At 37.1% G+C, this 17,373-nt stretch overlaps 1 protein-coding gene across 1 annotated transcript in view; it reads right to left on the bottom strand.

Moving 5' to 3' along the window:
* The window catches only part of LOC107576056 (microtubule-associated protein 1B-like), a 33,850-nt gene extending 17,317 nt beyond the window's left edge, over positions 1-16,533 (bottom strand). The window contains 2 exon segments of the mRNA XM_016262329.1: positions 13,700-13,801; positions 16,267-16,533. Of these exon segments, the coding sequence (XP_016117815.1) occupies positions 13,700-13,801; positions 16,267-16,519 (355 nt within the window). The 5' untranslated portion in view covers positions 16,520-16,533.
* Between the last annotated feature and the right edge of the window lie 840 nt (positions 16,534-17,373).

Below are 17,373 nucleotides of genomic sequence, written 5' to 3'. Positions count from 1 at the left end.
TGAACAATTGTCCATTTAACCTCAAGACATGCCCAATAACCTATAAGTTAATTATGATTAAAATTATAGTAATTCATAAAAAATTATACATTTGCAATTCCTGAAAATTAGGATAAAGTACTTTTTATAATGACCGCTAAATTGTAGACATTGTCCATAGCGGCAACAAGAGTGTGCTACTTTTATGTCTCCCGTACAGCTCGTAATCTCTATTTTAAAGGGGTCATATGATGTGATTTCAAGTTTTCCTTTCTCTTTGGAGTGTTACAAGCTATTTGTGAATAGATAAGATCCCTAAAGTTGCAAAGACTAAAGTCTTTGAGCAGTGTAGAGTAGGCTTGTTGTTTGTCCGATCACAAATGCAGACGTGGTTTTATGTTTACGCAGCACGATATGCAACGCAACGCGTAAAAAGACAGTATAAGCCATTCATTATAATCAGTAATTATGTCCCCACTGGATGCAACAAATGCCTCGTTTATAATGGGTTTTACTGGTTTTGTCTCGTCGCTCCGGCCGGACACGGCATCACAGTATGTTAAGGGGCATAACATTTCTGTCTCACACTTGAGGTATTTGGCCAATCACAACGCACTGGATAGCTGGCCAATCAGAGCACACCTCGCTTTTCAGAACGATGAGCTTTGTAAAAATCGACGTGTTTCAGAAAGGCGGGGCATAGAGGAGAAACAATAATGTACAGTATGTGGAAAATAATGTGTTTTTTTAAACTTAAACTCCATAAACACATTTCATTATACCAAATACACAAAATAATGTTCTTTTTTAGCAATGCCATGTGACACCTGCAATATTAACGCAAGCTAGCTCATTGCCACCATCTTAGAACTTAAAACAGTTATTGCTACATAAAACCGTGGAAATAAACCTGAGCATAAAACCATACTGCTTAGAAAAACATGGAACCAATAAGAGACATAAAGCAATCAGATAATGTTTAAGTTAGCCAGTCATTATAAAAAAATGAATCCAAAAACATAAGTCCTGATGCCTGGGTTTGTTTTATGTTATCATACTTTACATATTGGGTGGCAATGTCTCATGCATTATTAATAAATTAAAGATGTATTATTTAGCTCAAGCTTACATTTAACTCCCAGATTACAGATGCTATCATTCCACATCCCCAATATCCAGTCCTACTGCAGTAACATTTCACACAAAGAACTGTACCAAAGAAACAACATTTAACGCAGAAAGTCTCCTAAGGCAATGTGTATGATTAATAAACAATGAGGTAAAAGATCTTAAACCAGAACAAGCGACAATTTAGACAGGCCAATTTAGATCACAGTGATTCAACAGCAGGGGAGGAATTCTCACTGCAGCACTACAAAGAGAGGGTGATCCTCCCACACTGAATTTGCAAGCTCCCAGGGATGATGGCCGTCTGTGCACTCACCCACCAACACAAACGCCCTTCAAAAGACTGAATAAAAACTGAAATATGTCACCAAAGGGTGAGTTTGAAGCAAATGGGAGCAACATCATATCACCTCACTGTGACCGGGAACAGTTCACAGCAAGAGCTTGTGACATCACATCTCAGTTTCAGCACATTTAACACAACTTATGTCTGCGCTTTCATGCAGGTCAACCACACTTTCAAACCATTCAAATTCCTTCTATACTGAAAGCTGCTTTATTACAAACGTAATGAGCAGGTGCCATGAGCCGTTACATAAAGTTATACCGGTATACATTTAAATTGGCTAATGAGCTGACTCAGTATAAATGCTCAGAGTAAACAAGTCAATTAGATTTTAATGGTTTATTTTGACCGCAGCAAGCAATCATTCCGGTTAAATCTTTGAGGAAAAAGATAAGAACAATACTGCGTGCCCGTCTAAGAGATTCATTTGTAATTAAAAGTGCTACAGTCTACAGATGGGCACCTGCCACTTAAATTGTGTCCCTTTCCACTGAGTAATCCACCAATGAGAGGGTTGTTTGTCTCAACTGACCGTTCCTAAATCTGGAAGGATTATCCAGTAAGTCCAAAGTTGAGTTGCTAATATTTTCTAGGTTGGACCATTCATTTGTGTTGTCCATGGAAACTAGGTCTAAAATGGCTGTTCCTTTCTCAGCATTTTCCAATGTCAAACGGAACAAAGCACGAGTCACTTTGGTTAAGGCCAAGCACCCAATCGCCCTCGTCTTTAATAGCCCATTTTTACTCTGTGGCAGATGGACATGCCCTTCAGTGTCCTAACATTGAGCCTCACATCAATGATATCATGAAAGCTTAATAAAGAATCTCTCTAAAACCTAATAACAGAGCACACTGCCACAAAACAAGACCAATTAAATAAGATTATAGATTTTGAAGGAAATTACATCTCATATTAAGACACTCAAAGTAAAGCAGGTCCACTAAACATTCTGCACCTCTACCGTACTTTGCTTTAGGCTACTACCAGTACCAATGGGACAATGACTCAGCAGCTAATGCTGTTAGACCCTCTGATATCAGTGGGTGTTTCTCTATATAAGAATCCCACCCAGACAGCTGCATCGGAAAAGAGAACTAAGAAACGACTGAATCATTTCAGCACTGAGCTGACAAACAAATGTACTTAAAATAGTCCCCAGTATCTCCTCAAAAGCTAACAATCAATTAGAGTACTTAGATCATTTAGTTCAAGCAGGTCTGATTTGGTCATTGATGTTTTTTGTACTCCTATGATATAGATAAGTTTAGAGCAAAACAACTGAACATTACTACTAATATCAGCTGTGCCGAATGAAGCAAAGAGTCGTGTTGTGGCTTTAATTGGCTTCCACAATGATATTCAAACATGGAGCGAGTCATCCATTTAGTCATTATTTTTCATGAATGGTCCTTAAGCAGCCAGATGTGCAAATGTTTTGCAAACAGAGAGAGAAGGGGGAAAGAGAGAAAGAGTCACAGATAGCAATGCTGAGTCATGGAGCGGCAAACGAATCAGTGGCTGTTAAACCCTACTGACAAGCTGGACAGCATTTTGGGGCATCATAATCATGGATTGCTAATTGTTTATGAATGTATCAAGATTTTGTAGAATTGTATATTATTGAATTATTATAGTAAATAATAGCCTGAACTTAGTGGAATCACTGTTTAAGGGGGAAAAAAAGATTGGTAGAGGTGACTATCAAAACTGAAAAATAAAAAAATAAAAATCTGAACTGATTACCCAGGCAGCATTATAAGTTCTGTAGAATGCTGTCGATGAATGCATCTTACTAGATTTTGAGACCGAGCCAACACTTTGCATTATTGTGGTTGTAATTTTATTGGAATTGTAGAACAAATGAGTCTTTTGAGTAAGTTCTTTTTAGTCAATCAAAAACATACTGCAGGACCAGTGCAGTCCGATTCTCAAACGAATGACTCTTTTGAGTCGGTTCTTTTTAGTGGATCAAAACATACAACGCGATCAGTGTTGTCTGATTCTCAAACGAATGAATAATTTGAGACTGTTCTTTTTTTTTTATCAAAACATAAAGCGGTTAATAATAAAATAAATAAATAAAAAAAGTCAGTCGGAGCGGTTGTTGTATTCAAATGACTCGTTAATAAACCGCACATTTTAATTTGTAATTAAATGTTATGCTATTATGAACTGATAATGAACTAATAAGTGTGTGTTATGTTATATTTAGTAAGGCTAATAAGACTTCAAACAGTGCATTTACTGTCTGTCGCCTAAAGATATGAGTTTTATTGGAATCTGTGGTATTTTTGGAATTAACTGAAATGTTACCATATTTTCCTTTTTTATTTAATATATAGTTATGTAAAATATTTTGCCTTTAATTAATTTAAAATATCTGTGAAACCTAAGTTTCTATAAACATATCTTTCGCAATAATATTTTGTGCAAATCTACAACGATCTGCACCACTAATAATAACATTTCTTTTGTCCATTTTTTTTCTTCTACAAAAATAGGCTACTAAAAGACTCGTTAATAAACAAGAATCGTTCAAATAATTACACCAGCTCTAACATGAACATTCCTGATTATACCTCAAAACTTTTGAGCATAGCCTATATTCCTCCAGACAAAGACGTACACGTTTAGCATCTTAACACAGCCTCCCTAAAATATCTCAATGTAGAAGTGCATGCGTCATGCAGCAAATAATCACTTCTCGTGGTCATTTAGCACAAGCACAAAATAATAAAATAACGAAACCACTTCAAATACATACTGACAAACGCACAAATAATTTCACAACCTGTTAAATAATATATTTATTTATTTATTTTTTATTAAACGCAACATGAAGTTAGTCCGCGTCCGCGCGACCTCTCCGCCAACCTCCGTCCATCACAAATGAATCCAGTTAGTTTGGATAAAGCACAGTAATGTGTTGATCGTACACTCTGTCCCCCAGACATGTCGCAATTACAGGTAGACTTAAACGACTGTCTGGACGTTTAATTACCTGATTCTTTCGTCGTAATGTAGCCGATAGCGACAAAAACTATGTGGCGCCCCATAAGCCATGATTACGCGATCAAACTCATTAATAATGTCAAGAAGAAGAAGAAGACAAATATGCGGTCAAATAAGGATACGCACCCTCCGCGACGTCACAGTCTCACGAAGCAAAGTGTCAGACTGACTGTTTGCATTGCAAGACTCTTTGTCCGGACCACTGCGACACTGCGTAAAAGTCACGCCAGAGACCGCATCGCACGCTAGATCGCAGTCTCTGTAGTCTGCATGACAGAAAGTGATACATACCGTATGCTGATGCGGGCCGCTTTAACAGAGCGTCGTGTGTCTCGCGACTGATGGGTGTTCGGGAGCGCAGTCACTGCTCTGTGTGTGTGGGAGGGGCCGGAGTGTGTGTGTGTGGGTTGGCAGATTTGGGTTCTCGAGCAGAGCGGGATGGTTGCAGCAACTCTGGCTGCAGCCACCCGCCAATTAAACTACAGATGCAGCTACTGTCTGAAGAAGAGGGTTAGGCAGTGGGGGGAGGAGGGGAGGAGGGGGAGTTAGTGATACTTTCAATGCACCACAAGTAACCCTTTCATGTCTAATATTGTATTACATTATATTCATTCATTCAACATTATTTCCAGACTCAAGGTATACATGCCTATTACATGTTATATGCCATTTACCCAAGGCCCATTATAAACATCTGGTATCCATCCTCATACTGAAAACTAAATAAGTGACTAATGAACAGATACAGGTGAGTTTTTATTAAAGGGGTCATATGACGTTGCTAAAAAGAACATTATGTTGTGTATTTGGTGTAATGCAATGTGTTTATGCGGTTTAAGGTTCAAAAAACACATTTTCCATATAATGTACATTATTGTTTCTTCTCTATGCCCCGCCTTTCTGAAACGCATCGATTTTTACAAAGCTCATCGTTCTAAAAAAGCAAGGTGTGCTGTGATTGGCCAAATGCCTCGAGCGTGTGACGGAAATGTTACGCCCCTTAACATACTGTGATGCCGTCTCCCAGCAGGACGAGACTCAGTCCAGCTGCTCTGCTCGTGCACATCCCATCATCGGTTGTCTTTTAGCAGTTCAGTCAATGTACTGTTAGGAGTAACTGAATAACTCGGGATATTGGTTTATTTCGCGTCAGAGGGAGTGTCAGGCACGTTTATAACCCGCATGACTTAAGTAATTTGTGGATTAGTGCATACTGGAGATGCGAACTGTTTCAAACGATTCAGTTCGATATCTTTCTGAAACGCATCGATTTTTACAAAGCTCATCGTTCTAAAAAAGCAAGGTGTGCTGTGATTGGCCAAATGCCTCGAGCGTGTGACGGAAATGTTACGCCCCTTAACATACTGTGATGCCGTCTCCCAGCAGGACGAGACTCAGTCCAGCTGCTCTGCTCGTGCACATCCCATCATCGGTTGTCTTTTAGCAGTTCAGTCAATGTACTGTTAGGAGTAACTGAATAACTCGGGATATTGGTTTATTTCGCGTCAGAGGGAGTGTCAGGCACGTTTATAACCCGCATGACTTAAGTAATTTGTGGATTAGTGCATACTGGAGATGCGAACCGTTTCAAACGATTCAGTTCGATATGGTGAACTGGTTCGATCCGGTTAAATAGAACGATTCGTTCGCGATCCGGACATCACTAGATGAGACAAAACCAATAAAACCCATTACAAACGAGGCATTTGTTGCATCCAGTGTGGACATAATTACTGATTATAATGACTTATACTGTCTTTTTACGCATTGCATTGCATATCGCGCTGCGTATTAAAACCATGTCTGCATTTGTGATCAGAGAAACAACAAACAACAAGCCTACTCTACACTGCTCAAAACTTGCGTTTGAATCATCAGTGGCAAATTATTTAAATATAAAAAAACATACTTACAGGCTGTGAGTCAGAAGCGCCAGACTGTCCTTGCAAAGTTGGAACTGCCCAACTTTATAGAAACAGCCTTTGTGCCACAGACGCATTGTAGGCTACTGGTTCAGGAAACAGTCCTCATCCTCCATAAAATCTGAATATTTGGGTTGAACTGTTCTGGAACAGTCTATTAAATACAACTTAACCACTGATTTCTAGTTGTGTCCTCTTTTGGAAGACCAAACAAAGTAGTTTCACTTTCACAACGAAACACAAAGCGACTCCACAACATGGCAGCGCCGGCAACAGCGAGAATAAGTTACGCCTTCTTTCTTTGCGTGAACATTTGGGTGGCGTTATGCAAATCTTCCCACATAGTGACGTAGATATGTGGGGGCGTGTTAGAACGAGCCGTTTTAGGTAGGTGTGGCTGACTCTTAACTTTTATAAAGAATATATCTTTGGATTTGAGACTTTAGTCTTTGCAACTTTACAGATCTTTTTTATGCACCAAGAGCTTGTAACACTCCAAAGAGAAAGGAAAAATTGAAATCGCATCATATGACCCCTTTAATGTAGCTGGTACCTATTCATCCCAACAGTACAGTGTTTTTGTATTATTCTATATGCTTTATCGCTAAGTTTACCTTTGAGTTGCCATTTTTGTATGCATCTCATGGCACAGCGTGACGCTCAAGTTAAAAAAGTTAAACTTTTAAGAAACATCATTTTAACTTTCTAAAAACACATCTCTAGACCTTCTGTGTGTCTGAAATTGCATACTGCCTGACTAGGTACTACATTTGAACTTACTTTGCGACCTCATGGGATTTTAAAGTGTCCATCAAATGTACACCGAATGCTGAAGTAGTAGGTCATTCAAGTATCCAAGCATGTTCCAATTATCTGTTTTTGAGTCATATATCTGCCACTTTTTAGGTCAAGAAGATTTTTTAAAAAAATCAAAATGGAGCCTATTCTCTTTCACCAAGCCCTCTTATTTTTCAGCCCCTCCATTCCAACTACCTGTCAGATAGAGTCAATTCTCAATGGCTTGAATCAAGTTCTGCCATGCATTTTGTCTCTGTTTCACCCAGAAATGTCACATTATCATTTCATGATTTTTTTGTTTTGTTTGTTACAGCCTTATTGAATGAGTGCTTGACCAGAATAAGTTTGCTGCAGACATGCATGGCTTTATGGCATCATAAGAGAACTGCATTTTGGTGCAGTGTTTTCTTCTGCTGTGCCCATTCTGCCAGACAGGCCATATTTTCAATTTCCCCTCTGTGGAACAATCTGATTTATTTTGATATGCTTTCCAGACATAATTCACAGTCAAATCAGCACAGATAATCAGCAAAGGCTCAATTTATGAAGATTCAATGTCTTATTTTATTCCTCAATCATATGGGTAGTGATTACAAAATGAATGGAGCAAACAAATGATTTTCTCTCGGTGTAGTTTATTCATTCATGTAATTAATTAATGATTAAATGTTGTTAAAATGCCCTGGAAACTTGCTGTCATAACCAGTGCATCCATCTGATGATTCACTGAAAACAACATATAGATGAAGTAATTCTAAAATCAGTGCCAGGTATATTTTACGCTCTGGTTTAGTGCTTTGACTCAAACCGAATCTGCAGTGTTAACAATATCCAAATCATAAATTATTGAGCAGCCTCAATTATGCATGACTGACCTCCCTCTGCTGTTCAGCATGTCAGCACAAATTGCATGAATGAATGGCTCTAAAACACTATAATATTACATTTTGAAAAAAAATTATATATATATATATATATATATATATATAATGAAGGATTTATATGAATGAATAATATATTATGAAGCAGTATATGCTCATCAATGCTGCATTTATTTGATCAAAATACAGTAACAGTAATATTTTGAAATATTGTTACAATTTGAAACAACTGGATTGTAATTTATTCCCATAGTTGAAAAGCTGGATTTTCAGTCTTCAGTGTCACATGATCCTTTAGACATCACTCTAATATGCCGATTTGCTGCTCAAAAAACATTTCTTATTATTATTATCAATGTTGAAAACTGTTGTATTCAGTTTGAAAAATAAATATTTTATGAACATTATAAAAATCTTTACTGTCACTGAAAAAACATATGAATTTCTTTAAAAAGTATTAATTTCTGAATTTAAAAAAAACCTTATTGACCCTAAACTTTAGAACAGAAATATACACACACATAAGTCTACTTTAAAAGAGCTTTTAACATTTTCAGAGGTATGAAGTTTTGGCTTTGGGCCTTAATTATCAGTCTGTCTGAAAATCATGTGATCGTTCACTTCCCCCTCAGCATCAGTGAAATTCATAATTATGGCTCAGTGCTTGCATTATAAATAGGTCCTGCTTGAGCCTTCAGCTCTAGAGTACCAATTTCCTTTGTGTGTATCCTGAGAGAAAAAGGAAAGAGTCAAATGGCTGGCATAAACTTGTACATGAGGACTCTTGTTGCACTCCCAGTGACTATTAAAGAAAATTACTCACTTTTTCTCCTTTTAAACTTATAAAGCAAAGATTTTGTCTATGCGTGCTAAATTTACATTAGCAACGTAAGCAAAATAACACTCTTAAAATGTTTTTGGGGTTGTAAAGAATTGTTTTGAGGGTCTCCGACTTGTGGGAGACACAAACTAGCAAATAAATCACTGATAATAGAGTCAGACTCCATGAGAGGGAATGTCTGGGTCAGAATCTAGTTAGCGCTAGCTAGGTGCTGTTAGCCAGGAGACAAAGTGATAGACAAGGTCAAGAGATCAAGGTTTGGCTGGTTACTTCACGTACTTCACTTACGGTCCTACGCAAGACAACAACTGCCTTTGTAATGCATGGGAATGCTAATGGACAGTCTTCTCTAGGTATTATAGACTTTGTGAGTGAGTCTGAGGGGAACTTGTGACTCAGACGGGACTGGAAATATAAGAAAATTCTTCTCCAGACCATTACTTTCCCACCTGCAGACAATCAGTCTTCCCAAACGCTGACTCACAGAGCATGACAGTGGTCGAAACGTCTCATTCAGTATCTCTAATAGGATATTTGAGGAGATGAAGCCTGTTAGCAGCTAATGCAGTGGTGGTCACAGTTTAATAAAAAGCCAGTTATGCCAGTATCTGATATTACCAAAGCAAAAACTATTTATTTTACTGCAGGCCGCTATTCCTGCCCATGGCATTTCTTAAAATACATTAAGATATCATAAATTCATATAGTGTCATATTAATTGGGTAACAACAGTTGTTCATTTCATATTATTATCGATATGATATGCACATAGTACTTCTCTCCTCACAAAGCACGCTTATTAGCCCCTAACATCGACGCTCACCTTGACTTATGCCAAGATGCAGGTCACCATGGAAACATAGTAGAAGACGAAAGGAGGATGAGCGACTCAGTAAAAATGAAAACACTGATCATGCCGTTTCCTTGCCCTGAACCTCGCCACCAGCCGCCGCTAAACCTCAAGACTCTGAAGTACTGACTGATCAAGGTCATTCCTGCTGTGAGACGCTTGATATTTTTGATTTGATTGAATCTGGGAGATTGCTAATGCCTCATTTCTTTGTTTCTGTCAGACACTGAAGGGATCAGTACTGTTACACAGCACATTTTGAACTCTGTAATTTAAAAAATATGAATATGCTTGTGTTGTAAGTGAAGTATTTCTGTTAACAGGTACAATAGGCTTTAAAAATATGCTCTGGTCAAGCTCAGAATATATAAATATAAAGTTAGCCAACCATTGTCTTTACTTCTGAAATGATCATACGATTTGTAATTTGTAATTTAATCAAACAGGCTAAAATGTCATTAGGTAACTAGCATTGTGTTAGTTAAAACCTTGAACATTTCTTAATAAATTGCCAGTTTTTCATGTTAGAAGTTCGGACATAATAAAATGGCAACATGAATGAAAGCCAGAGTGAATTAAATGATTATTTAATGAATTAAATGCTCTTATGTGCACTTAACGGTGATATTATGATAAATTAAATATATTTTGGGGCCAGTAAGATATGTTTTTGAAATAAGCCTCTTACGCTCACCAAAGATACATTTATTTGATAAAAAAAAAATAGAGTGAAAACTGTAAAATTGTGAAATATTTTAACATTTTAGTAATATTTTTATATATAATTTTAATATATTTTAAAATAATTTATTTCTGTGTAATAAAAATAATTTATAAAACTGAATTTTCAGCTGCTGCTTAATATTCTTGTGGAAAAGAGTTTTCAGGATTGTTTTATGTATAGAAGGTTTAAAATAATTTATTTGAAATTATTTGAGCATTCATTTGGAAAAAAAACTTTATACATTATAAATGCCTTTGTCACTTTTTATCAATTTAATGTGAATAAAAACTTTTTAAAAAATCGTACTGACCCCATACTTTCATACTTTTGAATGGTGGTGAATATTATAATTATTATTCCATGAGTACCATGATTTCCATCTTTAAAATAAGTGAGTTTAATATTTTATCCAATATATTCTGACATGTGTAACGGGACATGAAAATGAGCTGCATAATAGGAATGACACAGCTGTATCTTTTAGCCACCTGCAGTTCATTAACAGCAAGAGCAGCTCTCAGTTCTCAAAGGGCTTCAAACTACTGATCACACCCAAGGGCTGTAAGGGTATAACGGACGGACGGACGGACGGACGGACGGACGGACGGACAGACAGACAGACAGACAGATAGATAGATAGATAGATTTCTGTCTCTTTCTATCTGTTGTTTTACCTCTTTTGACATTGTTCTGAATTACTCATAATATCCATTAGATGGCAGCAGCTCATCATTTTATATTTATAAAGGAGATTTAAAAAGGAAGGACTGAGAACACAATTAAAAAAAGAAACTATCAGTATATCCTTAATAATAAAAAAGAATTCAACTTCAAGTGCTTATACAGCTGAAAAAATGAACAAAACATCCATCAGTCCTAGACAAAGCAATTATATTAGCCAATACTTAATCTATCATTTTGTTCCCAATTACTATAGAAACACATCTATTTGTGCCCTAGGACAGCCACTGAATTCCCCTTAGTTTGAATGGTATTGATCTATGCTAAGGTGCATGCTGAATATGATACGGTCGAATCAATTCTGTCACCCAAGGGCTGTAAGGGTATAACGGACGGACGGACGGACGGACGGACGGACGGACGGACGGACGGACAGACAGACAGACAGACAGACAGACAGATAGATAGATTTCTGTCTCTTTCTATCTGTTGTTTTACCTCTTTTGACATTGTTCTGAATTACTCATAATATCCATTAGATGGCAGCAGCTCATCATTTTATATTTATAAAGGAGATTTAAAAAGGAAGGACTGAGAACACAATTAAAAAAAGAAACAATCAGTATATCCTTAATAATAAAAAAGAATTCAACTTCAAGTGCTTATACGGCTGAAAAAATGAACAAAACATCCATCAGTCCTAGACAAAGCAATTATATTAGCCAATACTTAATCTATCATTTTGTTCCCAATTACTATAGAAACACATCTATTTGTGCCCTAGGACAGCCACTGAATTCCCCTTAGTTTGAATGGTATTGATCTATGCTAAGGTGCATGCTGAATATGATACGGTCGAATCAATTCTGTGGTCCCATTTGCACCATCAGCCTGGGAGCCTTGTGTCTGACAGGCCTTGAGCCACAGAAAAGCACAATCTGAGACATCAGCCTTTAGTGGTTGTTAACCTTGTATCACCCCACAGACCAGTCATGACAATCTGATCTAAGCACACATCATGTCCTTCAGCAGGGTCAGAGGTCATCACTCCACCTCCCCAGCTTTATTCCATCCACTTTGTTCTAACCCTAGTAAGCATTACTAGGCACATAATTTATATTTTGTTAAAGACATGTATGATGCCTCAAGTAATGTAGCTTACTGAGGAGAAATGTGCTATTACTTTTCTAAGCTTTTGGACTTGCTTGGGTTTTTGGATTTCTGCCGGGCTTGCAATAATATGAACTCCAGGTTTGTAGGCCAACCTGGACTTTAGCATCCCCCTGGTTCCCTTGACAACAACTCAGTAGGGTTTTTCCATTGGCTTTTGGATTATTGCAGAAAATAAGCTCTGTGACCAAAATGTTATCATTCTTACACGTTTTTTCATTGTGATAATCTCCACAAATGAACACAGCTTTTATGAATTCTGAAGCCAAAATACATTTGACAGAAGTAAAAAACTAAATGTAGGCTATAAACAAACTACATCACAGTCACATGACTTCAACGTCACCACCATGAAGCTTCCGACAACTCCTTCAGTCTCTATTTAAAAAAACATCTTCCCTGAAAGGTTTGAGTTAGAATAGTTTGCGAGAGCGCAATTAAAAACACAATGAGGCTATGAAAGCAAACTAGTGAGTAGACGAGGTTTTTTGTTTGGTGTATTTACGTTTAATGTTCCCAACAACCAATGTTGTCCCATTTAGCCAATAATTTGATCATTTGAAGGGTTTCGGGGTTTGCAGTGCTCTACTGTGATATGAAAGCATTATGACATTCGCAAGCAATGTTGGTTTGAACATAATCTGTGATTACATGCAGTCTCGTGCCTATATATATTCAGAACAAAAGCACTCTATGCTAAATTACATTGCAATTTACATGAAATTTGTCTCCAGCTACTGTATCACTCACCTCCTCTGACAGCAGCTTAAGGCTTAAAATGCATAGTAAGGCACTTTCTCAGCAGTTAGGAAATGAATAGCATGCTAGTTTTGCAAAAACCGCTTATCACTTTTATAAAATGGCCTGTCTTACACCGAGTCACATTTGAGCCTTTATGATTATGCCTCAGCTTAACCCACTACAGAGATTAAGTTCCATCCCGCCCAACACACACACTGCAGCAGTCAAGCACTGGCTCTGCAGCTCCTCTCCTCCTGACACAGCTCTTTGATTACCACTGTGCCAGGCAGTACAGTGGAAGCAGGACCCGTGCAAACACACATGCTGGACTCCCCATGGAGAGATTCTCAGTGCTGCATTAGCTGCATATCGTGCATGTTGCTGTAAGCAAGATCACTGCAGTGTGACCTTGGGCTGGCAATATGTGTATGAACAGCTTGACTCCAACTGAAAATATTTATTTATGTGTGGCATGCTGGGAAATAAGTGGAAATTGATCCGTGCAATTATTCATTTAGCTTGAGCATATCTTTTTTTATACAGTAGATTTTCATATAAACTTCTGACTTCATTTGCATTCAACTCTACTGCAGGATCTAGATGTCATCCTTTCAATCGGACTGACCTCTGACCTCGGCTGAGAACTGGGCGGAATGTCTGGTTATGAAAAGCTGTAGTTGGTGGTCCAGGTCACATTCTGACACATTGATGTCCCAGGAACGGATACCTGCAGGTACAGAGAGACATGTGACATGTTCATTCACACCCTCATTTCACATAATGAGCTTTACCCATATTCCACTTTTTGCGTATATAATACCTTTTTTCATTACAAATGATTATATTATATAACGTGTGAAAAGTTGAGTTAAAAAAATTAACAAATTTCCTTTTATACTGTATGTATATATTAGAGTATATCACACCATTTAATTAATTCCAAATTATTATATTACTTTTTATTATTATTATTTTTATAATTACTTAGTATTTATATGTGATTGTTGTGATTTTTCAGCCCGTTTTTCAACATGCTCTCAGACATCTGCCATACAGTTCTAAATATGAGATTTAGTGTGATGTGCTCAGAATATTCATTCACTGAGTGTTACATAAGATCCCCAAATTTTAGATGTGTCTTAAGCTCCTACTGCGTTGAACTTCAAACTCCAAATTGTAGAATAAGGAAATGAAATTTAATCTCTATGCCTCTTAACTCTCCTCGGCTGTGTCCTTCCTCCTCTCTTCTTCATACAGATGAAGGGCTATTTTCCTCAGATTCTGTTTTGCTTTGTAGATGAAGTGTAAATCTTGCAAACACTGCAGTGTTTGTCCTCAGAAATGCTGTGTCATTGGGATTTAAAACAGGTAATGACCGCAGAGATGACCCGATACTTCTATTTTCTCAAAATAAGATTTCCGCAGCCTATAAAAACACAAGACATTCCTTACAGTATTGATTTCATTCTCATCGATATGCTAATTGCTGATTAAAAGTCTGTCAGGAGGAATGGGATAATCCTGGGGTTTCTAGACGTCCAAGCATTAGAGAATGCTGCAGAGTGAGCATGTCAGGATTGTAAATGTACTGAATGTGAGTAGCATAACAAGTGTACCATTGTTGACCCTGAATATTATGTTCTAATTTGGTTGATTCTCAGGTTTGTGCAGTTGGCAGCTCTGATTTGTTACTTAATATACAGTCGCTTATGGACTTTTGGAGCGATTAATGTCAAAACTGTGGCAATGCTGTAAACAAAAATGTTTTACACTCAAAAGTCAAGTTTCATGATCATTAGAAGAAATGTCAGAAGTAGTTATGAAAAGAAGATGTCCATTCAGCAAACCAACTTTTTACGAGTTGGTAGATAAACAATAAAACATATTTTAGAGTACTAAAGCAAAGAAGTTACGATAAAAAGTAACCAGTACTAGATTCTATTCTGCCATATGAAAACACTATCAACACTGTAATTCAATGTACTTTTCTGTAAACTAATTGATGATTTGTGCACTGTAGAAAAAATAATAATTCCACAAAAATGTAAATGTTAAAGTTCAAGTGATAAGTTCATTGTACTTTTTCGGCTATTTTAATTTAATTACAAATAAATAAATGGAGTTATCATAAAATCAATTAGAAATGATGGAAATTATTATGACAAGCTAAAAGGATCAAATCATTTTAATTAACAATTCTGCAAACAAATTACTGTGCTTCAATTGTTTACATCTATAAAAATGGTATATCCTTTTATTTAAAGACATATTTAACACATTTTGTGACATACAAGTTAAGGGCTAAAGGGCTAAAGTTTTTTAACTGTTTATTATACACATACTTTAGGTACTAACATGTCATTTTAAAGTATTAATATGAACCTTTGTTAAAGTGCTAATATGTACCATTTAGGGTTACATAAGATACAAAGATGCACCTTTTAGCTTTTGTACCTTAGGGTTCCAGTGACAGCTTTGTACCTTTTTTCTGAGATTGTGTGCACCTTTTCCTTGACTATTTTATGCTTGAAAAAATAAACACAGAGACACTCCTACTGCCATAACTAACCACCGGCCTATAGTAAGTTTAAACACCTGCCCAAAAACATAGTGGTAAAAAAAAACATTTTGAATAGCAGCAATATCACGAGACCATCAAAACTGCAGCTTCATCAATTTCATCAAATTCATGGCGCAGTGCTCTGTACAGTCACGCGAGGTCGCCGCAGTGTGCTGCTGCTGCTGGAACTAGTATGCAATGTCTCATCGGATCATACACCGCTCCAAAGAAGTACACATGACAGGCGATGTGTAGAAGTTACTTAATTATGTCCATTAAGCAAATGATATCTTTGAGATCCTTTTGGAAATTGACATTTGCGACGTCGTTTGGACTGAAGTACATCTATAATTACATAAACTCACCCACTGCAGTACAGTATGCAGCTTATATAGGTGTCAACTTGCGTTGAAGTTAAGATGAAGTATTCAAGCTATCTCCGTGATTTTTTTTTACAATAACACATAATACCATAATAACTTAATACATTAAAATAGGTATGAGAGTAAATTTGGTGTCTGTTATAATCCACTGTGAGAAGGCTACATATTCATTCAACAAAATCATTGTAAAAAGGATCATAAGCCATATTTAATGTGTCAGATGAGGCATGCTTTCAATAAGAGGCTCACCGTGCTCTATGTGCTGTCTGGCGGTGTGCAGCTGGTGCTCTGTCGCGATCTCTCCGATCACGATGAGCATGTAAAAGTTTCCCTGGCGGGGGTTCGGGCCGCGGCGGCGGAGCTGTCCGGGATGCTGCAGCCGCTCCTCGGAGCCCGACTGCTCGTGCTCCTCGTCCTCCTCCACCGCTGCCAGCGCACCTCGGGGCGGGATCTCCATGGAAACAACCCCTCTCACCGACGCCGGGCCTGCAGTTATCTCCATGACAACTGCTGCCACCTGCCCTGTCTGCGAAGTTAAGACAGGGAGGGCTGCTGAAACTATGCGAAACACGGCGCTGTTTACTTGCGTGTGATTGGCTAAAAGACCATGCAGCTGTGTGATGTCACGCTAGACGCCTAAAAAAAATAGAGTCGCGATGCAAATACAATGCAACATCATTAACTCAAATGTAATGGGCTATGATTTGAACAGTGCCTCATAATGTGCAGTAAAGGATAGCCACGTGAATATTCATATGCTGTAAATAAATAATTCATGATAATTAATAGTTATTTAATAATGATTCATTGTTATTCCTGTTCATTACAATAGGCAGTGGTTTTATATAAATGTGTGTGTGTGTGTGTGTGTGTGTGTTTAATGATTAGATAGATTCATTCAGTGTTACATGCCATCTCTTTGTGAATGTACTAGCAATTTCTGAGTGATTTTTTCCGACACCATTTTTTTCAGCATAGTAGAATAATGTAATAGTATGTTAACTGTTAATATAAAAAATATGCTAAATAATCAGATAATGCTAAAAGCTTAAAGATGTACACCGCAAAATAAATATACACGTTAACATTCAAGTTAAATGAAATGCAAGTTAGATGTCAATACATAAGCACTGCTAAGCAATCAAAATATATGTATGAATATTTTATAAATAACATATAAATACAAAAATAATGGTTAGCTGCCCATATTTTGTTGCACTCTGACATTTTATTATTTTCTATTTTATTTTGTTATTATTTTTATTTATTTCTTTTTGTGTAAAATTAGTATAAAATGTGTGAAATGACATTAATAGACTGACTGCATCCAATCTAATAATCCTTTGATATCTGTAT

The sequence above is a fragment of the Sinocyclocheilus grahami genome, unplaced genomic scaffold (genome assembly GCF_001515645.1).
Source record: "Sinocyclocheilus grahami isolate Dianchi unplaced genomic scaffold, SAMN03320097.WGS_v1.1 scaffold31.1, whole genome shotgun sequence".
Classification (NCBI taxonomy): Eukaryota; Metazoa; Chordata; class Actinopteri; order Cypriniformes; family Cyprinidae; genus Sinocyclocheilus; species Sinocyclocheilus grahami.
Note: the sequence above shows the minus strand (reverse complement) of the source record. Positions and strands in the feature narration are given on the sequence as shown.